The 24,697-nt window shown below is 38.2% G+C and overlaps 4 protein-coding genes across 4 annotated transcripts; 3 read left to right on the forward strand and 1 right to left on the reverse strand.

Annotated features, from left to right (window-relative positions):
• The first annotated feature begins 5,745 nt into the window (after window positions 1-5,745).
• On the forward strand, window positions 5,746-6,546 carry LOC148069597 (DNA damage-inducible transcript 4 protein-like). The gene is made up of 2 exons (XM_087802820.1): window positions 5,746-5,902; window positions 5,966-6,546. The coding sequence occupies exons 1-2, from the start codon at window positions 5,746-5,748 to the stop codon at window positions 6,436-6,438; spliced, it is 630 nt and encodes a 209-aa protein (XP_087658946.1). The 3' UTR covers window positions 6,439-6,546.
• A 648-nt stretch (window positions 6,547-7,194) lies between these two features.
• Window positions 7,195-13,502, reverse strand: dnajb12a (DnaJ heat shock protein family (Hsp40) member B12a). The gene is made up of 9 exons (XM_087802843.1): window positions 13,317-13,502; window positions 13,017-13,182; window positions 11,208-11,353; window positions 10,085-10,255; window positions 9,700-9,779; window positions 9,390-9,499; window positions 9,145-9,317; window positions 8,030-8,167; window positions 7,195-7,743 (listed from the first exon to the last, which is right to left on the reverse strand). The coding sequence occupies exons 1-8, from the start codon at window positions 13,447-13,449 to the stop codon at window positions 8,046-8,048; spliced, it is 1,101 nt and encodes a 366-aa protein (XP_087658969.1). The 5' UTR covers window positions 13,450-13,502; the 3' UTR covers window positions 7,195-7,743; window positions 8,030-8,045.
• A 1,887-nt stretch (window positions 13,503-15,389) lies between these two features.
• On the forward strand, window positions 15,390-17,649 carry trmt2b (tRNA methyltransferase 2B). The gene is made up of 2 exons (XM_087802727.1): window positions 15,390-16,228; window positions 16,787-17,649. Exons 1-2 carry the CDS (start codon window positions 15,425-15,427, stop codon window positions 17,387-17,389), a joined length of 1,407 nt encoding a protein of 468 aa, XP_087658853.1. The 5' UTR covers window positions 15,390-15,424; the 3' UTR covers window positions 17,390-17,649.
• A 1,327-nt stretch (window positions 17,650-18,976) lies between these two features.
• On the forward strand, window positions 18,977-24,609 carry wnt8b (wingless-type MMTV integration site family, member 8b). The gene is made up of 6 exons (XM_087802282.1): window positions 18,977-19,078; window positions 20,142-20,175; window positions 20,928-21,066; window positions 22,159-22,284; window positions 22,359-22,501; window positions 24,049-24,609. Exons 1-6 carry the CDS (start codon window positions 19,008-19,010, stop codon window positions 24,607-24,609), a joined length of 1,074 nt encoding a protein of 357 aa, XP_087658408.1. The 5' UTR covers window positions 18,977-19,007.
• Window positions 24,610-24,697: the final 88 nt, after the last annotated feature.

Raw genomic sequence — 24,697 nt, forward strand, 5'->3', positions numbered from 1 at the left:
GCTAAACAAGAGTCAACTCTTCTTTGTGAAGGACTGTGTGATGAAAAACGTATTTAAAATAATGGCCATTGTTTTCTTCAATTTCTTGATGATTTGAGTGTGTTTATTTTATTTTATTTTGTATACAAAATGTATTTATAACTATAAATAAAATGTACAATACAGCAATTATTTGCTCAAAAGTCTAGAAAGTGATTTTTTTTTTATAAATGAACCAATTTTACACGTAAGTATAAAATACTGTTAAATAAAAGTCTTGATATTGATATTAAATGTAGTTTTAAAAGTTACAATAACATTATTGAGCAATTACGTTGATGTCTGATATAAGTAAAAGAAGAAGGTTGTAATCTGTATATATATTTTTTAAAATACTAAATAAATCAATGTTTATTAACATTCGATTCACGTTTATTTACGACAACATTGTAGAAAATTCATTATCCAGCCCCATTTCATGCTGTAAATAAAGCTGTCGCCCGCCTGTAAAATATCCTCAACCACTGTGTTAAATAAAGTTCTCTCTGATGGAGACACAGATTAAAGTCGTTTGTAGCTGCAGTGAATACAAATAGATCCCAGCGCTGGGGTTCTGGATTGATAAAGAGACGACACAAAGAAGATTTCTGTCTCGCTCAGATGCCCTGCAGATATCTGCTGATGCGTTATTGCAAAGCAGCAAAAGAAGAAATGCTCGTCTCTCTCTCTCCTTCGCTGCTGTCGTTCTGGTCCCCAGAGAGACACAATGAGTGACAGCTGGTAATGGAAACAGTTGATTAACTGATGCCCTCTTTATTTTTATCTTGATCTGGTGTGTGAGCCATCGGGGTCGTCGCTTTAGCAGAAGTATTCTCTGATCCAACAGCGACACGATGATCCAACATAGTAACAACAAGAAGACAATGGTTAAAATGTAACCCTTTGTCGTCGAGCATTGGTGTCAGAAGTAGGATGGTGATATGAGGCAGGGGAAGGAATTCAATAAATAAGAAATATGCTAAAATGAGTAATTTTGTTCTCTAAAATGGCATTTTGGTTACTGAGAACATGAGTCAAGTTTGTTGAATAGCTGAGCCTTCAACACAACCATACAATTGCAAAGCAATTCGGTTCCTTTTAAGATGTTAATTGTTAGTCATTTATAGTTTAAGAAAATCACTGAAGAGAGTTTTTCCATCCATCAGTTACACTGTTGTTACAGCAAGGGACCCATTGTTGAATCTCACAAATGGCATCTTCATGGTCCACAGAATTCCATTAAAAAAAACTCACACAGTACAACAAGAAGAGGACATCTTGCAGTTCAACGCAATAATGGACCCTTCAAAAGATATCTGGATCCAGATGGTTATTCGAAAACACCACAAACTGTAAATATGTGTGTTTTTTTTGGCCCATTATAAACCTTTTCATTAAAGTCTGATCTTCCATTTTCAAACAATTGAAAAAAAAGTCCTACCTGTTGGTTGTAACTGTATTTAGTACTTCAAAAATGTAAATTAATTTGAACTACTTTATTAATTTCCTGCCTTATTATATACTCTTATAAACTATGTACATTGTAATATGCATATTCATACAGTAAAGATATCAGTAAAACAAGTAAGTGAATCATTTTGTTTATAGTCACCTTGAATAGTGATAAAGTAATCCGTTGTAAATCGTGGTCAAACAACAACGTCATCAGATAAGCACTGAATTACATGTTTGAATACAAGGTTGGGTTTATTTATAGACATCGGATGAGGGATTACAGATCTTCCCAGGTGGTCTCAAACAAAACAAAATGACAGTGGAATTCCAAAAAGAAAACAATCATATTTAGCTCACAGTGACATGAGATAAGAGATTAAAATATAATTTGCAAGCCAAAAGTCAAGTCAAGTCAAAAAAATCGATACAGTGCTGTCGAATATTGATACAGTATCGTAGAAAAGAATAAGTATAGCCATGTCAATATTTTCTAAGATCTTTCCTCTTTTAACAGATAATTACTAAATAGATTTGGCCGCACATATAATACCCTTTTTCCACCTCCTCAGCATTTCCCAAAGCCATCATGACTGTGTTCACTTGAATTATTTAACAATCCGTACCTTTTTATTTTCTATTACACAAGTTAAATAACAGAATAAATAATTTAATTATTAATTGCAGTTAAACAAGGAGTAGAATCAGCCTTTGGGGTCTAATTTGGAAGAAACAAAAAACATTAGCATCACGACTTAATAATGCATGCAGTGCTAAAATAAGAGATAGCCTCACGCTACGAAGAGTCGGGAAGAGCAAGACGCCCTATAAATAATGTTGACGATCTCTTCCCGGAGCTGAGGTTGAATTATACGATGTTCCTGCTGCTGTATCTTCGACTTAGCAACACTTTGTCACATGCTAAAGATAACTCATCAAGAAACAATAACCAGGCTCAATATGAGGTGCTGTGTGTGTCCCGTTGCTTGGTTTCAACTCAGATTTACAGCGGTGAGCAATAGTAGAAATTGGGGTGTTTAAGACAGTCCAGTAGATTTGATGCATGTTTCATTGTCTGGAGATACAAGTGGAATAGTATGAAAAAAAAAAAAACACAAGCGGTAAATGAAACTCCACAAACTGCTAAGAAGTAGGAGTGTTGGACAATATTAATATGGCGTAAAAGAAGGAAAATATATTTTATATATATTGTTTTTTTCATTTTTGACTTGTGCAAATAATATTTCATGTGTTACCTTAGTTTGTTTATGGTTTACAGTTCAATGACGTGTGTGTGTCTAATATAAAACAATTGTAAATACATTTAAAATACAACTATCATTGTGAATTGAATATTGTTCATGTTTCTGTTGCAACGACACTTCCGGCCACTAGGTGGCAGCAGTCGCTGAGACTTCCACAGCGAAATGAACATTAAAATCCCGCGATATCCCGACGATGACTGAGGACAAGAGGATACAGTCGACTCAGCAGCATTCAAAGCTGATGTTTGATTCTATTTTTTTATGTAAATGAAAGCAGTTCGGGCTTCGTCAAGAGTCATGTGGTCTGTAAATGATGCAACACCAGAGTCAAGTACTTCGACAATACTACAAATATATCTTACAGTATCGCAATACATCATATCGTTGCTACTGTATCGTATCACTAGATTCTTGCCAATACACAGGCCTACTATGAAGTTATCTGACGAGGTTTAAAAGCATGTTGGGAACACTTTAAGCTTCACCTGGAGTTTAGTCAACCTCAGTTGGGTAAACAATAGTTGATGCAAGTGCGTGTCAACTCCCTGAAGTCGTTATTACTCGTGTCTTAATTACAATGGTTGCCGTGGATACAGAGAAAGGGGACTTCTTCGTAGCAGTGCATGGACTAGGGTGGAACACAAAGGTAGAACAAGGGTCATTACTTGTGGTAACAATCAAATATCTCTCACGTTTTAAGAGTCAGTTTTGAGAGAGAAGCGTGGTCTGGTCCACTGCACGACAAGGTGTGTGAAGAGTTAATGTTTTGGTTCTCAGCAGAACTCAGAAGATCCCCAGAGAGACCGGCTCCCTTTCTGCTTCCTGCTGCAATAAATCAGAAAAACAAGTGTGACCTGAGCTCCAGCTCTGCATTCAGGTGACCAAACACATTCAAGTGCAGGCTTTGCTCAAAGGCTTCCAGGCAGCAGCATAGGATCAAGAATACAGTGTGTGTCATGATAAAAAACAATTTCTTGGAGCGTCATCCAGACCTCTTGAGCAAAAACATCATTGTGTGGTTGTCATGGCGACTGCATGGCAACCACTACCCAGGGAGTCTTAAACAAATTAATTACAAGTACACACTTATTGGCAGGAAGGAGCAGAAAAGGGTGGAAACGACACCTTCTCCACTGAGAAGAATTGTCACTTCAGATATACCCGGAGGAGGTTTTTCTCAACAAGCCTTTATGCTGTTAGATCTCATATGGATTAAACAAATAATTCACTGTTTGAATTGTAAAACACCCATCGTGTCACGCTTTGTTTTCCACTCCAGACAGAAAGAAACAAGATATTGCTCATCTGTTTCTGGTAAAAAAAAATAAAGATATTTTTTAAAACTTGAGCTAACAGTGACATCGTGTGGAGATATGGAAAATTGCAGCAATACAAACTGACTACAAGAAGTGAACAAAAGTGTCTTAAAAAAAAGTAAAAAGACAAACGTCGTTCTTTACTTTTTTTTTAAAGAGATTATTTTTGACATTTTATTTTGAGTTCCACATTTTGGGGGGTCATGGAGCGTCTTCTGTGTACGTGACTGGAGTTTAGTCCCTGAAGGACTGCTGTTGTCAGGACCAGTTTTTAAGTCGGTGGGGGTTTGTAACCAAGTACGTGCTTCAAGTCACATCAGTCAGAGCCTGGCAATACTTCTAAATAAGGAACTTAAAGAGAATTCATTGACTAAAAAAAGCTGAATAAACAACTCTTTCGGCATTATTTCATCATTATAAAGGCTGTTTTAATAGTAGCCATATACTTTTATTTTAAAATGGAACAAATTGTTCTTTAAACTAAACTAAACCATCATATTCTTTTTAAGCGTATTTGTTTGGTTGGCAATGACTATAAAAACAGTTTTTCATTACTTTAAAGGTCATGATGGTGAAGAAACAGAATAAAATATTTGTTTAACTACAACTGGTAAATTCCTCATTTTAATTTCAACGATTCAAATGACTATTTATCACCCATTTATAATAATACTATCTCAAGAGAAATAAGTGTTGTGCTTCGATTATCTGGTGAATAAAGAAAACATCTGAATCAATCACGTTTACTGCCAGTAAACACAGAAATCTGTTGCTGTGGCATTACATAATATAGCAAATAAATAATACTAATATAAAAAAGAGATGCATTAAATAAAATACAATGAAATAAGATAATTAATAAAACAAAATAAATAAATAAAATATATATTTTTTAGTAAACATGTCATAACAATAAAACATATTTTAGACTAAGCATTTTTTGTGGGTATTAAACAAAGACACATTGACCCATTTTATTACTTTTACCACTAAACACTTTTGATTTGTAAAATAGATAAATGATGAGTTTGTTTCTTTCGTTCGTAAATTGTGTATTTGATCGTCAAAGCGTCTGGATTCTTTGTACTTTTTTTTATAGTCCTTCATATTCTTCACTATTAGAACAGTAACCAGGCAAAAATCAAAGGATAAATTGGTTGAATCGTATAATATAAATATTATCAAAAATGAATGAAATACATATTTTCTGTCATCCCTCCTTTCTGCGAATCACAATGTAAAATAACTTCCTAGTCTCATCCCCGCTGTTTGAAATGATATAAAGTTAGACTAAAACCTGTGGTAAAAGTCTGTCTACGTGCGCGACGTGACGCTGGAACTTTCTTTTCTTTCGTGATAGAACTTGTCATCGACTCGTCAAACAAACCTCGACCGTGTGTGTCCTTTATTTTGTTTCCAACATTCAAGTCATTATTCAAAGATGTATTACCTAAAATACGTAAGAAAAGCTCAAACGATCCCTCAATGAGGGGGTCAGAGGTTCTGACCTTTGACTCGCCAAAAGATCCGAAACTCTTCAGGCAGAGATGCGGACGTGTGCTAAATGCTGATTGGCTGTACAAAGCCGAGGGGGCGGGGCCTCCGTGGAAGTATAAAAGCTTTGTTTCCATTGTTGCTGGATGTGGCTTCAGCAGGTTCTGACGCACGACTGTCAAACTTTTGACGGTGCAACCATGTTGTTCACTCGCAGCCAGAGTCTGGATGGAAGCTTCCCTCCATCGCCGGTGAAGGACCAGAGCGCTGTGAGGCTGTCCTGGGGGAGTTTGGGGCAGAGACTCTCTGAGTTGAAGTCCAGCAGCTCAGATCTGGACTGGAGCAGCACTGAAGCTGGTGAGTGAGTTGAGATGTTGATGTAAACATTCCGGTGTCTTTACCATGATCCTTTTTTTGTAGGACCTGAAACTTCTGGTTTGGACTCTACTTTCCCCTTCTTTGCTCTGGAGGAGAGTCTGGCCACAGAGCTGGTGTCCACCATCACACAGAGTCTCATGGAGGCGTCCCAGTCCCTGGGGTGTTCCAAGATCATCCTCCCGGACTCCCTGCTGCTCAGCATCCACCAGGAGCTGCTCCACTTGGCGGTCAGCGAGCCGTGTGGCCTCAGAGGAGCCCTCGTGGACGTGTGCGTGGACAAGAGTGACCGCAGCTCCGTGTGCTCGGTGGGGCAGATACAAGTGGACCCCACTCTGGTACCCACTTTTACTGTGACTCTGGTGCTGAGGGTGGAGTCCAGTGGACTGTGGCCTAAAGTCCGGAGGTTCTTCAGAGGCAGCGAGTCCCTGCAGAGGAACCAGCTGAGCTCCAACTTCACAGCCATGAAGAGGAAACTGTACAGTTCAGCAGAGCTGCTCGTAGAGGACTGCTGCTGATGGACGCTTGAGTCGGAGGATCCAGAACAAGTCGCTGTGGCTTGTGGACTTTACGGCAGCTTGTCACCTGATAAACGTTGACTCATGTATTTGTCGACCAAAAACCTGTTTACACTGTTACAAAAACAACTGATGAAATATAAGCTAAATATTTTTACATAAACTTGACTGTGTCCCTTTTTTTGGTTAAAAAGTTTGTTTAGTGGTACTTGGACAAAATTAAAATATCAAAATTAATGAACTAACATTTAAATAAACAAGTTATTAATTCAGAATATTCTGAATGAATAAACATTTTCTAAAGCAACATCCTTTTCATCACATAAGGCTCCTAAAGTTCATTTGTTGATAAATTATCTGTATACAATCTTCTCAGCTTCACTTTCCCTTCTTTTTAATTTTTGGATGATAAATGATGTTTCCCAGATACAATTATCACATTAGTGAGTCATCAATAATTACAATGGGTTAACAAGAAAGGAAACACAACAAACATAATGAAGATAGTTATTGTATGAAAAAAACATTTTTTTTTTATCAAGCCAAAGAGCTACCTGGTGCTCACTCAATGGTGACCCTTGATGTAGACAAATAATAGGTATATATTTGAGAAAAACAATTTTTGTCACCGTTACTCTATTTCATGATAGGTTGTAATATCAAGTACACACATATACACATCTCAGTACTGCCCCCGGGTGTTGCTTTGACATAGTGTAGTTTTTTTGTGTGGCATAAAATAAAAAAAACGGCAACTCATCAGACAAAGAATTTAATTCAAAAGAAACTTATACAATTTTAGCATGTTAATTTAATAAATATGGTTGATGTGTGCAATGATTTGTCAGTAATCTCTCCTCTCAACAGGCTACAAGTAAATCCACATAATAACATTAAAGTAATTGATAAACTCTTCACTGTTAAAAGAACAATGGATATTTACAGTGGTTAGAACTATAAAAAAAATCTCCTTCAGAACGGCTCAGACTGTTTTGGGAAGAAGGCCGGGAGGTTTTTCTTCTGAACGATTTGAAAGAAAAACTAACGGGAAAAGCTAAATCAGAGCTGTTGTTGACTTGTGTTGTTCTGCCGTCACCCCGGTGGACTCTTCCCACTGTGAGGACGCAAAGATGGAGAAGGAGACGACAGCAGGAGCTTCTCACGGTTCCACAGGAAGCCGCTCTACGGGACGATGGCAGAGAGGTTCCCTGACGAGGTCGGCTGCCCACTCCGTGTAAGGCATTTTTTCATTTCACTTGGTTTCTTCAGATGTCACCAGCCGTGTAGAGTTAAAGTACCAACAACCTGAGGTAAGACGGAAGAATGAATTACAAGGAAGAGGCTCATGAGAGTTATAAAACAGCGGTAGGACTCAGGAGGACATCGGAGACACAGCAGCTGACACCGAGTCCTCAGCTGCTTGTAAACACCTCTGGTCTGATGGACAGAAATAACCTCGGCTAGATGCTTGTGTGTTAAATGACTTATCAAATGTTCATACACATGCAGGCTGAGACGCTATTTGAGCTCCTCGTGGAATGGATAACACAGAAACCAGTTCAAATGCAATTGGCAGCTGGTTTACACTCACCGGTTATTGTGCGAGTCTATCCGTCTAATAGCACCTGAATCTCAGATAATCGGGAGCAGCTGGGCGTCGCCATCCTCTGTGCCTTTTGGTACAACTCTGAATCGCCAAAGTATCGAGCGCGGTACATTAAACCTTCCTCTGAAACAAGAGCAAAATATACGATTAGAAATTGGAGTTCATCCAAATACATTTGTTCAAGAATCGTTTAATGCTACAATGTTAAAGTTCAACAAATGTGTTGATTTAAGTGTACTTAAGCCCCGCCCACTGAAAAAACACAGTTTACCATAACCACACCCACTCTTCTGTGATTGGTCAAACACAGATAAATTCTAGTCTCCATTGACTGTATCGCTCATAAAAATGAATGACATGCTTAAACCTGCGGAAGAAAACATTTCGATGGAGGCTCCAGTATAATACATAATACATAAACACATTAGCAAAACACTAGGGTTGTGAAAGATCGATACACCGATATATCACAATGTTCTTTGTCACAACACTATCAGGATATATTTGACTGCTCTGTATCGTTTTTTTGTTTCATTTTCATATTTTATCTTTGAGCATAGTTCACTAATGGTTTACAGTTCGATAAATTGTGTTTACAATAATTTTGATCTTTTTACAATTAACAAATAGCAAATATTTACGGCTTCTGTTCATTTGTGTTGCAATGAAACTTCCGACGGCAAAAGCCATTACATCCTCCGTAAATAAAGGAACTATGAAATCCCGGCAAAACTGAGGACGAGAGGATACAGTGGACTCCAGCAGCTTTTAAAGCTGATGTTTGGACATATTTTGGTTTTCAAAACAAACAAAAACCAAGAGTCATGTGGTCTGTAAATTATGCAACACCAGAGTCAAGTACTCGACAATACTATAAATATATATATTTTTTCCTACAGTATCACAATATATTGTACAGTTGACCCTGTATCGTGATATGTATGGTATCGTCAGATTCTTGCCAATACACACACAAGGTTCTTGTCAACCAGTCACACACTAAACTAAAAACAGAACTTAAACTTGACTCCATATACAGGTCTATATTTCTCATCACATTCTTGGTGAAAACAGAGAATACAGAAACATAGAAGACTCACTCTGCTGCTTCTCCTTCCAGCAGTTATTCCTCAGATTAGAGATGTAGTCGTCTTCCACGCTTCTTTCCACATTCTTCAAATTATTTCCAGTATACTCGACATGAAAACGCTCCCCCACATAAAAAGGCACTTTCAGGTGAATTGTATGCCTTTTGTGAACATGGCCGGCTGACCTGGTGAACGAGAAAGAACCCGTTACGCACATAGACTCGACACAAACAGTGCTCTTAAAGTGCAGAACTTACGGGCGATAGCTAAGGCTGTAGGGAGACGGCGTCACCATTAACTGGCTCAGAGCCGACACGATGATGAGGATTAAAATGGGAAGCAATTGAACTAAAAGAGCAAAACCTCCCTGTTCACAGAGGAGAAAGAGAGAGAGGGGAATTTATTAAATGTAATAAATATGTAAACTGACAATATAAGTATAAATCCTAGGATTTAAGTGCTAAAATTAGTCATAATGATCCATTTGATGATTTATTACAAATTATGTTGTTTATTATGTATGAATCCTTAATGAAAAAATAAGGGAAACCAAGCCTATCCACTTACATCTCTTTGCTGTTCTCGTCTTTCTTGTCTGTTGTGATGTGCAAAATGCATTCTACCATTTCTGTAAACATGTACATTGCCTAAAAAAGGAAAACAAAATAAAGATGTATAAGAACAGGTGAATAAGATGTGAATATATTAGATTACACTTTGAAGAATTTCATGTGACAAACCTGCGTAACACAACAGATATTAACAAGAGTAAATGAAAGCTACAACATCATTTGATGATTAAATACTAAACAAGAAACCAAAAATAAAATTACATAATTATATTAAAATGTAAAATGTTCATGAAAAAAACATCACAACGTGCTGCTACTAATTAAAAAAGAAACAGATATTGTGATTAAGCACACAGAAAGTAAAATCTCAAAACACATACTTGTTGGAAAGCCTCCGCCGAAGAACATGTTAAACAGGTCCTCTGGCGAGATATCAGCCTCAAAATCATGGTGGTGTCTCTGCCTAGTAGGGTGGGATCTCTCTTCTCCATACTGGTCGTACTGTCTCCGCTTCTCTGTGTTGCTCAGCACAGCGTAAGCGTTACCGATCGCTGAAAAAACCCAAACACAGGTATTCACGTTAAGCATTTACCATAAAAGGAAATTTGGGATACTTAGCTGTGCCTTTTTGGAGTTACAAAGAATTTCCATTCAGCACTGTGTGTTAATATAATGGTAATAAGGCTCACATTCCTTCATCCAAAAAGACAAACTTAAAACATCCAAATACCTCCATACGGCTATTGAGGCCCTGACATTACAACACATTGCTGCCTTTATCTCCAAAAAGGAACAGAACCAACTGAAAATTGGTAGACAATAGGGTTGTGTACAAAAACATACACAGACAGGTTCACGTGCATCGAAATGTAAATAATTGCAGGCGTAGGCACGGTGTCCGCGACGTTTGTCTGCCCACGATCATTATAAGAATATGTAACTAGATAAAGTTGTGGGAGATTTTTCGTCTGGGAATACCATCTCGATGCCAAGCCTGAGATAAACCGGTACAATTACTTAATAAGGTAAGGCAAGGTAAAACTTTGTTGATCCCTCAGGAGGGAAATTGTTTTTTTCCAATAGCCACAGAAAATACAGCAATTTTTCATAAAAAATAAATCAAAATAAAATAAGAACAAGAACAAAGAAGAAGTAAAGAGAAAGAACAAGATGATACAATCCAAGTCTAAAGATAAAGAACATAGATCAAAATGTAATTATTGCATTACAATACATGCATTATGCAGTTATATGACCGCTCAGAGTGGGAACTGTCTAAAAAAATTTACCTCAAGATTTTTTTTCAGAATTATAGAAATATCTTTGTCGGAATCGACCTTAAAAATTTGTTTGAAAAAGTATCTTTCAGGAACAGGTGTTAAAATGATGGTATTGGTACAGGTATATGTACTATTAAGACAATGATTCAAATAAAAATTAAGGGCGACTTTAATGAAATCACTTTTTTAAAATAAGGTATACACGTTTTCTTTTTTACTGCACCTTTAAAAGCCTCTGTTGCTCCCGGCGCATGGTTTTTATCCGGGTGGAATTTCAACGCCAGCTTCCTGTAAGCTTTTTTAAGGTCTTCTTCTGACGCCGTCTTTTCTACACCAAGTATTTGGTAGTAATCTTTGCAACCTTTAATCCTGGAAGAAGAAGAACAAAACATGAAGTGCAAGACAATAAGTAACCAAGGCCAACCTCAATATATGATTTATCTACATCGTGTTTATTTGTCAGGTTTAAAACGTTTAACATTTGAACACATTGAATGGGTTGACTGATTTAATCAAGTGGTTTTTGCATCTGTTGAATAAATGTTTGAAACAATATTTTTTTTATGGTGAAATAAGAACTAAGAGATAGTTTTTAGGGCCAAAGTATGTTAACAAACCTCAAGTTATTTTCCAAAATAATGTCTCGATAAGTCTTTTTAATGCGGCTCATTAGAGGGTCGTCTCAAGATGACAGTAGATTAATGTTAATGTTGATATTCTGACCTAGGAAAAATGTTGGTGTTTAATATATGATAAGGAACCGAGATGAAAGATGTCAGCAATATGGGTAAAACTGATGTTGAAGGAAGTAATTTATTTGAAATTTAATTAAGATAAAGAATAAAAAGACAACATTAAAATCCAACTCCGACCCACCATTAGGTAAATATACATTTTGTTTGGCCAATGAACTTAAAGATTTTGGCCCCTTGTAACTGTGTAATTCTGTTTGACACCTCTGAACTATCAGGTCTTGAAAAGGCCTAATATTTTATATTTTGATGAAAGACTGCACATGTAATCACCATTCTTCCCAATTTATGTTAAAGTGTCAAAGTAAGAATGCAACTAGAAGATACATTTGCAACTACTAGGTATGTGTGTATGTGCCACTTGTTGGATATCGGCATTTGTCAATCAGCGCATTTCACGTTTGATCGTACAATCTGAATATCTGCTGGAGCGCTGTGTACCATGTTCTACTGCATTTACATTGTTTCAAGCATGTCAAAAATCTCAGATTGATCAAGTACACAGGCTACAAATACAGTATCTGACGAATGTTTCACTCAACAAAACTCCCTTGCAAAACATCCAAGAGGAGGTTAACGTTACATGGAATCCCTTTTAGATTTTAAGTTATGAATTCATCTGTTGCCTGGTTGAGTCAGACCAGCCACGTTTACTGAATTTATTCACTTTAACTGTGCTTTATGTTTCCATTGTAAAATATTTAAACTATTAAATCTTATGGTGGGTTTGTTCAATCTGGACTGTATTTTTTCTTTTTCTATGCATATTTTAAGAAAACAATTTCCCTTTTCTTTTTTTTCCATTTCTTTGTTAAACAAGCGTGTCAATCATACAAACCATTTTTGAATGGGGGTAAATATCAAGGAAGTTATAACAATTTGAAAGTCGGATTTAAAAAGGGTAACACCTAAAATACTGAAATCTATTCACTTAGTATTAAGGAGGTTGACCAGAAATTGGTTCATTTTCATCAGTTTTAATAATCCATAACTTGTTTAATATCAATGACAGGAAAATTACACTATCATTAATGGAATCGTAATTACAACACCTTTCTTTTTTTACTGGTTGATACAAACAATTGAATCTTTCAAAAGTTACACTTACATCTACAATTAAACAATGATTTAACTTGAAGTAAAATGTTAAATACGAAGGTCTCGTCAGCAATGAAAACAACTCGTCTGGGCTATTTTGGGTTTCACTCAGATTTACATTAATAACCATTGACATTTATGTCAGATGTGAAAAGAGTATTTGTGCTGACGAGTGCACTGACTTTCTGACAGCCTCGACTTGCTCGGCGGTGTAAGGTTTAGCCGACGACTCTGCGGGTGTCGCTCCGTCTTCTCTGCTCCGGTGCCTCATGCTGGGTCCCTCCCCGTTCACAGGCCCACCATTCTCATCCGGAGGCTTTCCTTTATGTTCCAACGACTCCAATAAACCTGTAAGGGTTACAAAAGTCAGATGCTGATGGTGCGAAACCCAAATTTATCAGTGCCATGTACAGTGCTAAGCTAACGTTAGCCGTTTCTAAGCCAGTCATTAGACACCAGTGCGATGCGCGTGCTCGACGTACGGTGGGCCTGGTCTGTGGGGAACAAGCGCTGGGCTTTTTCCAGAAACTTCTTCGCTTTGTCCGACTGGTTATTGGTGAGAGCGTTGAGTGCTATTTTAATACACCGCTCGGCTTCGTCCTTGTTTGAATCCATCGCGACAGACAGCGGAAATGTTTACTTGCTCATTCTTCTTTCGGTTTAAAGAGCGGCTACTTAACCGACTCAGTTGCGCATTACTGCCACCAACTGGACATAATGAACATTGACGCATTGGAGGCAAGAACCAAACATATAAAAACTTGAAAACTATATAATTATACTAATTATATTCAGAAATGGCATATAAATATTTTGTATACAATTTGGATGGTTGTGGTTAGCTGTACTTTTGCTTACATTTAAATTGGAATACTTGACCATCATTTGTTACAAAACAAACATGACAAGTTTGTATATACAATACATTGTATACAATTTATTACATTTTACAATTTAAAAATAAAAACATTACATACGAAAAAAGTGTTATAATAATAATACACAAGGTTAAGGTTAAGGTAGAACTTTATTGATCCCTCAGGAGGTCTCCTTTGGGATTTTTTTTTTTCAAATTATCCACAGCAAATACAGCAAATTTGCATAAAAAAAAAAATTTGCAGAGAAATAAAGAGAAATAACAAGATTTAACTTTTTTTTTCTTCTAAAAACAAGATCTTAAATAAATTAAATGTAGAGTTAAAACAGTGATAAATCTCTTAGATAGCTGTCGGAAACATCTCTAAATGGTCAGTTTTATATAATTATTTTTTCCTCATGCGGGCTGCTTAGATGGAGTCAGGGGCCCATGTGTGGTCACTGCCGAGCCGCAATTTCCCCAGGTTTGTTATAAACATCAGCATCTGATAATGTATACGTATTATTTGGAAAATTCTGAATGAATTAAACTGCATCTTCAGTATATATTTTTTTTATTGTAATAATTTGATACTACTTTATCAATTTACATAATTGTAATTTTCTTTACATTGTTACATTTGAAAAGTTATAGATGCTATTAATCAAAAAGAAAACCTAATCATTTTGAAAGTGATTTTGCTCTTTGCTTTGTTTAACAGTTTACAATGGGACTCTATATAAGTACATTATATTTATAGAGCGCTTTTCCAGACCAGGGTCACAAAACGCTTAAACAATAAAAAAAATACTCAATAAAACAAGTCAAGATAACATCGAGATCAACACAGATAATAATATAATACAATATAAACCCCTGCTAGTTTTAAAATCTTGCCAGGATTGTATAAAATATGAATAACGATCAATATTCTCTGTTTTTCCCATCTTTTGCAACAGCTTGTATCACCTAATTAGTAAACTGCATCAGTTTATTTTCATGTCTTAACAAGAAGGAGCTGTCTCGCCTGCAGTTGATTCAGAACTCTACAGCGAGAATTCTGACCCGCTCTAGTGGAAGAACTCACATTTCTCCGATCCTTAAAACTCTTCACTGGCTTCCAGTTTCTTTCAGGATCAACTTTAAAATTCTGGTTCTTACTTTCAGAGCTATTCATGGTCAGGCTCCTCCTTACATCAGTGATCTGGTCCAGCCTTACATCCCAGCTCGGGCTCTTAGGTCAGTGTATCAGAATCTACCGATGGTTCTACGCACACGGTTCAGGACCAGAGGAGAGAAATCCTTCCGACTGTTGCTCCTAAGCTTTGGAACGATCTTCCTCTCTCTCTGTGTTTGATGGATCTACTGACTCCTTCAAGAAACATCTTAAGACGTTTCTATTTGTTCAGGCTTTTCCATGATTTTCTGGAACTCCTGTTGTGTTATCAGTTTTATCTTGACCTTTAAAGTATATACTTTATTGAATATTGTTTTGATTGTTTAAGCGCTTTGTGACCCTGGTCTGGAAAAGCGCTCTATAAATAAAGATTTACTTACTTACATTTGCAGGGATGGTGATGGCTGTGATGCCCACTTTTCTCCATCGGGGGGCAGTATACACATTGTTTGCGTAGAAGAAGACGACTTGCGTCAGCGTGTTAGTAGGTGACAGTTGTCTTGGAATCAGAGTATGGTGCTTTCTCTGTTATTAAAACAACGTCAGGTGTATTTATCATGGCGTTATCATTTTGGTACAAGTCATCAATATGTAACAGAAGACGTTGTTTTGAAAATGCACGCGTTTTTTATTGTACGAAAAGTCAAAGTCATCCGGCGAAGAAGGTTAAACGACGCAAGATGGTCAGGACCGATGGGTCCACCTGGGAGGAGAGATTGTCTGATGTGGTCACTCCTCTGTGGCGCTTGAGTTACGAAGAGCAGCTGGAGCTCAAACAGAAACGACAGGAAAGCATTTTAACTTGTATGTCTAGGGCTATATCAGGCTCACCCTCCAGCAAAATCCACTTCCCTGTCCTTAGAATCCTCCCTTCCCCTGCTGTAGACCACTACCGCAACAAGTCCTCCTTTTCTGTCAACAGAGGTGTGGATGGGAATCCAAAGACCGTGGGTTTTTACCTGGGTACAGCTAGGAGAGGCAACATTGTCTGTGTGAATGGAGACCACCTAAGAAACATACCAGAGAAGCACAAGATGGTGGCCAGGTGTTACCAGGAGTGCATCCGAAGGTCCTCGCTGGATCCTTGTCTGCTCTTCCACACTGGGGGACACTGGCGAGGGATCACAGTGAGGACCAACAACGATGGGCACACCATGGCCGTGGTGTATTTCCATACTCAGACGCTCACCCCTGAGGAGGTAGAAGTCCACAAAGATGAACTGGTGGACTTCTTCACAGATGGTCCTGGATCCATATGTCAGCTGGATTCATTGATGTTCCAGGAGAGCAACAAGTCCTCCTGCACACATGAGGAGGCTCCTTACCAGCTGCTGCACGGTGCACCACACATCTATGAAGAGGTGAGGGAAAGAAAATACAATCGTTTTCTACTCGCTCATCTCGACTAAGGATTGGGAACGTTTGTTAATTTTAATGTAGTGACGAGCTCAGTTTCTTTTTACACATAGATGAAGACGAAGACAACTGAGCTCCAGTCGCTACATTAAAATGAACATACATTTTTGTCTATATCTCTAAAAAGGAACAAACTACTCTGAAAAGAATCCCGACCATTAGTCGACATGAGGGCGAGTAGAAAATAATTGTTTTTTTTAGGTGAACTATTACCTTAAATACAATAGTAAATGCTCAAGCTAAAATGTCCAAAACAGGGGAATGAACAGATTGATGCTTGAATTCTGTAGCTTTTTAGCTCAACCTAAGGTAAATTGTTTAACCTGTGTAAACCTGTGTATTTATTTGAAAGTACAGTGATTTATTTTGGTCAAAGCTGCTTTAAAAGTTGGCCCTGAAATAAGAATCCGGCCTACAGTTTGAAGTACAATACCAAATGATTTCATTGGGATTATGAAATGCGAACTGCTCCGTAAAAATATCTCTTTATCCATCACTTTCAGGTGCTCGGCTTTCGGTTCCGCATATCGGCAGATGCTTTTTTCCAAGTCAACCAGGCAGCAGCCCAGGTCCTCTATGGCACGGTGCGAAACGTGTGTTTTCCAGACTTAAGTGGGACCAAGAAAGGAGGGACACTCTTGGATGTGTGCTGTGGAACAGGGGCCATTGGCATCACTTTGTCCCCCAGAGTGGACAGAATCATCGGTATAGAGCAAACGGAGCAGGCGGTCAAAGATGCCCGACAAAACGCAGAACTAAACAATGTGTCAAAATGTAAGTTAATCGCTGGAAAAGCAGAAAAGATTTTCCCAGAACTCATGGACCAGTTGGGCTCCTCGGACGGAACCATCACGGCTGTCGTGAACCCAGCTCGAGCTGGTTTACATCAGAGTGTGATTCGAGCTTTACGAAACCAAACCGCTATCCGCAAACTTGTTTACATCTCCTGTAAAGCTGATGGGGAGGCCATGAGGAACTTTCAAGATCTGTGCTTTGCTCCGCAGGAGAAACTAATGGCAGAACCATTCCGTCCAACTCTTGCTGTTCCAGTGGACATGTTTCCACACACAGAGCACTGTGAGCTGGTGCTGCTGTTCGAGAGGTAGCAACGACTACAATTAATACAGACCATATCCTGTAAAACTGTGATGGTGGATATAAACTTGTATCAATACAGAGATGTATGAATGCAGTTTTTCAAATAATTTCTTTGCACAACAAGTAACCACTTGTGTCCTTATTTGAATGAAATAAAGTGACCTTTACACACTGGAACCAATTTTTTATTTTTTTTTATTTCATTCTTATGTTTAAAGGAAACTAATTAAACCTAACTCTCCTGAATCAATCACATTTAAATGTTGAAGTCTTCCTCTCCAAGATGCAGTAAGTCCCTCATCATGAGCAAGTTATTACTTTATAAAGTTCTCCCCCTCCCTGAAATCTCTGCAAATGAGAGGTTACGAGGTCACTCTCTGTAAAAATGTTTAGTGCATCTAAATGACAATAATGAAGTTTAATTGTATTAATTGAACAATCAAATAATAACCTACAATAAAGAAGAGTAACCACGTGATATTTTAAATTAAGTCTCTGTGTTGCTGCTTATTTAAAAATTGTTTTTGTTAATCTTGATCAAATCTTTATTCAAACTGATGCAGGAAATCACTGATCTCCTTCCCTCTAATCCTAATTTAAATCGATTAAAATCGCTGAAAGTCTGAAGGAGAGGGACCTCGAGGTCAGACGTGCTGATTTAGGGAATAACCCTTCGAGCAGTTTGTGGGTAGGGACCGTCTGGATTAGTCATGCAAATGTCCTGGACCTGATCAATGCCTGGGATTATCTGTATCCTCATTCTTGGCCCTAGTCTTTGAACGCCACAGGGGCACTGAAAACAAAATGAAACCATTTTATGTTCTTAATTAGATACATTCATGAATAACGGTTATTGCTATTTAGAAAAAATATATATATATATATATATATATATATATATATATATATATATATATTGAACACTTAAATTATATAGCAGTGGATTAAACTATGCATCGTTTGAAGCACACTATCGATATATTTTAGAAAAAAATAGCTATTTTTAAACGTTATTTACGCAACAAGATGTTCGTTAAAATATTTTAATTATACTTTAGTTCTTCTTTTCGTTTCGGATGCTGACACCAAAAAAGAACAAGTGTAATAAATAGAAGAGGGTTTAATTTTAAAAAGGTAAATTCTGGATGAGTCACGGATAAGATGATGGCCATTGATTTGAACTTTGTAAAAACACAGATCACTTCCTCAAGAACAAACAAAAAACTCTTATTTAACGATAACGGATCTCCCGCTTATCCCAGACAATCAGAAACAAGCAAAAATAAATTTTCGGGGAGCTCGGAATTTTTTCCGCGGGGGTTCAGTGCGTCTCTTCCTGCGGGATTAGGAGGATCGTCCTGCGCTCCTGAAGGAGGCTGGCCCCGGCCCTGAGGGCCCGGGGAGCCCTTTTGATCATCGCAGTCTCCTCTTGTTATTAACCCTGTGATTGGCCAAGAGAGTAAAAAAGGGGGAAAATCTTAAATTAAGAAGATAATCTCTTGTTTGAGACGAGAGCAGCTCCATTTCAGAGACCCCTCCTCAAGTCAGTGGAGGAGCCGCATGTGCCTCAGTCTCTCCTCCTCTCTGGACGGACCTGAGCCTCCGTCTGACTCCCCACCTGTCAGGATGTTCCAACATTTGGTGGTTTTCTATTACGTTTTCATCCTCCTGGTCCATATGAGGTCCTGCTCCAGCTGGTGAGTTCACAAAGTATTAACAATATTTTAAACAAATTTCTTATTTTTTGGTTAATTTAAAAGTGGTAAGTGAACGCAACACGGTCACGTTTATCAATACTTGTGGAGTCAACATTGAACAAATGTTTTCAAATACAATGCAGATATTCATAACATATTAACATACCGATACAAACTCATAAAAATATTCAGGTATTCAAATTGACTTATATTTGTATTTCAACGCGATGCAAATCTAATTAAACTATGTTTTATGATTTAGTTAGTGATTTCCAGGTAAATAAACATTTTAAGTAAAAGGCTTTTACAAATAACAGGCTAGAATTATATAAAATGCCTAAAATAATTTAAATAAGGCTTTTAAACATGTTTTTAAAACATCGATTTAAATAATTTGAATCAATTGTTGAGCCAACTATAAGTATGTAAGTGTAAATAAAAAAAACAACAACAACATATAGTTTTAGTTTAAGATGTATTTTGTTTACACATCGAGTACAGTAAAGATGTTGATATCTAAGACAACCTAAGACACAAGCAACAATGTCGAACTGGATAAAATTATTTAAAACAACAACATTTTTTTCACCTCATATCTGACCATAAATGAAGGAAGGGCACTTGGTGGACTTGATTAACACGGTCTGCAGTCCTGACCCCACCACATCACAAACAGCAACCCCCCCTGCACTGCCTAGCACGAGAAAATGTATCTTAACGTCACAGGACTCCCAGACTTTAAATGGTTTTATTTTGTTGTGTATTTCTGGTCGTGGACATGCATCAGCAATGTAAAAGTGTAAAGTTTAAACACTATAAACCACATAAACACTAAATAAATGCCACAAACACATTACAAAGCAAAGAAGTTAATTAAAAAAAATTACTTTCTTTTATAAATAACACATCTCACAATTTCCTCACTTAATGCTCCCGTCAGTGAAGGTCTGCCCCTGGCAGCCTATTTGCACATGTTACAAGACGCACTAATGAGAGATGTTAGCAGAGGAATTTGTTAAGGACACTGAGCTTCCTTGACTGAATAAGCTGTCTCCTTTTCCAGGTCAGTGAATAATTTCTTGATGACTGGACCCAAGGTAAGCCATCTCCCTTTTGATCTTTATTCCCCTCCCCTTTTTTCTTCCCTAAAAGAGAGATATTTTCTTCTTTTGCGGAGAAGAATGTGTTGCTGGTGTGTAACTTTGAAGATAATGAAATATCAATGGCGTTCTCAGGCCTTTGTTGTTTTCTTTCCCCTGTCGTACACTTGACCTTTTTTTCGGCGAGTGTATCTGTGTGTGTGTGTGTGTGTGTGTGGATGAATGTGTTAAGAGGTAGAAGTGGAGAGGGCAGGCATCGCTGTAGTGGGTGGTCATCATTATTGAGCTGGAGCCCAGTGAAAGAGGTGGTACTTCATCTCACCAAAGACCTCTTGAGACATATTAGTTATATTATCGTTCACACAGTCTGAACAAGCTGTTGTGGCAGCGGGCCAGAACCAGGGATGGAGCAAACATCCACATGAGACCCGCCACTAGCCTAATAACTGAAATGAAGCATAATTGACAAGAAAACATTTTTGTTAATCTAGTTAACTGCAACAAGGTACTTACATTATGTCACGTTATGTCTAATTATATAAAAAAAGTTTAAGTTCATATCACGGGAATAGCAACACTTGAACATATCTTGTGATCTATATCTATATTATAAATACATAAAAGTTAAGATTGATATGGAGCTAACACTCCAATTAAATGATTATCATTATATTATTATTATTACAAACCATTCCAGACAAATGTGTATTTCTGACACATGTCATTATTCCCTCACTTTTGTCTTGCAGGCCTACCTGATCTACTCCAGTAGTGTTGCAGCGGGAGCTCAGAGTGGCATTGAGGAGTGTAAATTCCAGTTTGAATGGGATCGCTGGAACTGTCCTGAACGAGCTCTGCAGTTGTCCACACACAGCAGTCTGCGCAGTGGTGAGTCCACCTATCCTGATTCTTACAAGACTAAAAATATTTTTTTTATCTCTTTGGTAGATGTTGATATTCGACAGCACTCTCTCAATTTCTCTGAAAAAAATGTTTTAGTATAAGTTTTTGGGAGGATTTCAAATCATGTAATTAATAAAATAATAATTGTTTTGTTTTTATTTTTACAATAAACATGCAAATATATTAAATATATTTTTGTGTCGCATTTAATCTCACGGTTAGATGGCATCAGTCATTACTTCCTCTGACGCTAAAGGAACAATGAAATCCTGCGAAATCCTGGCAATTTCTGGGGATGAGAGGATACAATCAACTCAACTTTTAAAAGCCGATGTTTGGACATATTTTAAGTAGTTACAAAACCAATTGAAGTAGTTACGACTATGCTTCAAATATATCCAATTTCCTACAGTATCGCAATATATCATATCGTTGACCCTGTATCTTTATATCTATCGTATCGCCAGATTCCTGCCAATACACAACCAGTCCAGTATCTTCATAATGTTGGCCTCTAAAGCATGTTTTTGTCCTTGAAGGTGGTGTAGATTAACTGTGTATTTCAACAGATCAGAGCAGGGGAAGCAGTTTCATTTCTTCAGGGGCCACACTATATTTTGTAACTGTCGTGAGGGGCCATCAAACAAGTAGAATATAATGTTTTGATAATCATTTAAAGGGAAGGGAAATAATCATTTAGGAAAAAAGGGGAAAACTTACCTTATTTAAAGTTGATCATGGTAGAAAATAAATGATCAAATAAAATAGTAAATTAGCTTTCAAATACTGCCATTCGGCCAATTTTACTCTGGCCTCATGGAGGCTGTATAAGAGGCCCCATGTGGTTGCACTTTGCCCAGGTCTGTTTCGAGAGCATTTAATTAAATGACAACAATCAGGTCATGGAAAATAATGATCAGTCGATTTTGAGCAATAGAGATGAAATAAATCTCCTACTCTACTATCAAGGACTCATAGTGATGTACATGCAACCTGTTCTCGGCGCCCCTGGATAGTAAAGACTTTGACAGCTGATGGACCAAATGAAATGATACACAACGTTTTCCGTGTCTCCAGCAAACCGGGAGACAGCATTCGTCCACGCCATCAGCTCAGCAGGAGTGATGTACACGCTGACCAGGAACTGCAGTCTTGGCGACTTCGACAACTGCGGTTGTGACGACACCAGAAACGGACAGCGAGGTTTGGAGAAACAAACTCAGAGCAGGAAACAGAAACGTGTGGACGTGTTTAACTGATTTTGATTTGTCTTCAAGGTGGCCATGGCTGGCTCTGGGGAGGCTGCAGCGACAACGTGGGCTTCGGCGAGGCCATCGCTAAACAGTTCGTGGACGCTCTGGAGACCGGTCAAGATGCCCGAGCTGCCATGAACCTACACAACAACGAAGCAGGACGCAAGGTACAGTAGTTTTCACCCTCACGCTTGTTTGTCTTGTGCTGAAGAGAAAAGTTGCCGGACCCCGGAAGGTAGTCGAGCTATGAAGCACCTTTAGAGTTCAAATTATCCCGAGTGCGCCACCCAAGCGTCCTTTTCATAATGCGAAGAGTGAGGTGCCACTCATCCCCTATAAAAACAGTGAACTCGGTGTAACAGAAGGGCCCATTTTACCAATCCTGAAAGCCCTTTATGACTCAACATCTCAGGATCACTGGTGCAAGCTTAATTGGAGATCCAGGGGAGCCAGACATGGCACTGCAGCGTGCATTATGCTGCTTTTTAAATAAGTGTTTAGTTTTTATTCTTGTAATAAGGATCCTACATTTATGTTGGTCTTTGTCTGGCCCTGAGGGAGACTGAGGGGACCACAGGCGTGCAGCTGAAGTGCTCTTTGTTTACGGTGCCTTTGCTCCCCCCCGATGAGCCCTTGGATCCCCATGGCACCTGGAGCATCATTGTAACAGAAAAAAATGGGGATAGAAAGAGAGAAAAAAAAACCTTTCTCATTTCTCCGGTCAATAGAACTCTCGGTTGGGACTCCTCACACGAGAAAACATGTTGATAATGAACACGTTAAATAAATACTCGCGTTTCTTCTCGGGTGACAAAAGAGGCTCGATGTGAAACTTTGATTCAGCCTCATCTCTTTTCAGCTGACAGCTGTGTTGTGTCGTCCGAAGTCAGGAAACACTGAGGATGACAAAGGAACTCAGCGGAGAAGCTATCATTTCTTCCTGCCAATGTATACATCCTTTGTCCCGATTAACAAGGATGTCCTATCAATACAAATCTATAATTTGACAACACATCAATCAAAACACAATGGACACATTCCTGAACTTCATTTAAATCCTTTGACATATTTATTATCCTGATAATTGGAAAGTTCATGATCAAAATCATCACATTTATTATTCATTTATTTAATTTATTTCACCTCTTTTTTTAAAATTGAAATTGAAACGATTTATTGTATTTATGTGGTTAAGATGTGTGAGTGAGTTTAGGTTGTGATCTTTGGCAATTGAGCTAGTAATTGATTTGATTTCAATTAAATTTTAACGTTTAAGAAGCTACATTCGTGCCAAACCCTTTCATTCCTAGTTACAAAGGACAAATAATTCCTTACATCGTCAACATTTTTTATCAATGGCTCAAAAGTTGGTGTCTATCGATGGTAGAAGACCACCTACCTCGCACTGCAACAGAAGTTTAGAGAACAATCTCAGGTGGATGGCAATTAAAAAATAGAGATTAAAAAGTACAAAATGATACAATGGTTGCAATCACTTTAATGTATCATATCCTTAAATAATAAACTGTATGTTACCAGTAAATAATAAATAAAACAAATACTAGTTCTATTTAAATCCATAGTATATATTTAATTGACATAAATAAATAAATAAATCTGCAGTACATTCTAAAGCTGTGAATTTAGAAAGTTTTTATCGTACTTCATTTAAAGTGAAAGATGCTACATTGATGCGTCCTTGTTTTCACTGCAGGCGGTGAAGGGAACCATGCAAAGAACTTGCAAATGTCACGGCGTGTCAGGAAGCTGCACCACGCAAACATGCTGGCTGCAGCTGCCGGAGTTCAGGGAGGTGGGCAACTACCTGAAGGAGAAGTACAACCGAGCCCTGAAGGTGGACCTCCTGCGCGGGGCCGGGAACAGCGCCGCCAGCCGGGGGGCCATAGCCGACACCTTCAGCTCCATCTCCCGTAAGGAACTGGTCCATTTGGAAAACTCCCCCGACTACTGCCTGGAAAACCGAACGCTGGGCCTGCCGGGCATGGAGGGCCGCGAGTGCATCAAGAAGGGCAAGAACCTGAGCAAGTGGGAGAAGCGGAGCTGCAAGAGGTTATGTGGCGAGTGTGGGCTCGCCGTGGAGGAGCAAAAGGCGGAGACGGTCTCGAGCTGTAATTGTAAATTCCACTGGTGCTGTGCGGTCAAGTGCGAGCAATGCAGAAAGACGGTCATCAAGTACTTCTGTGTGAAGAAAGGAGGGCAGAGAAAGAAGAACGAGAACCGCAGGAAGAACCTCAGACTGAGGAGGAAACACTAAGCATCTTTCTTAACTTCTCTTATACATATATTTTTTTACACTTTTACAGCATTTTGGACCTTCATCCGACATTGTTCTATATCCTTTT

Source organism: Callionymus lyra, chromosome 11 (assembly GCF_982586985.1).
Source record: "Callionymus lyra chromosome 11, fCalLyr1.hap1.1, whole genome shotgun sequence".
Classification (NCBI taxonomy): domain Eukaryota; kingdom Metazoa; phylum Chordata; class Actinopteri; order Syngnathiformes; family Callionymidae; genus Callionymus; species Callionymus lyra.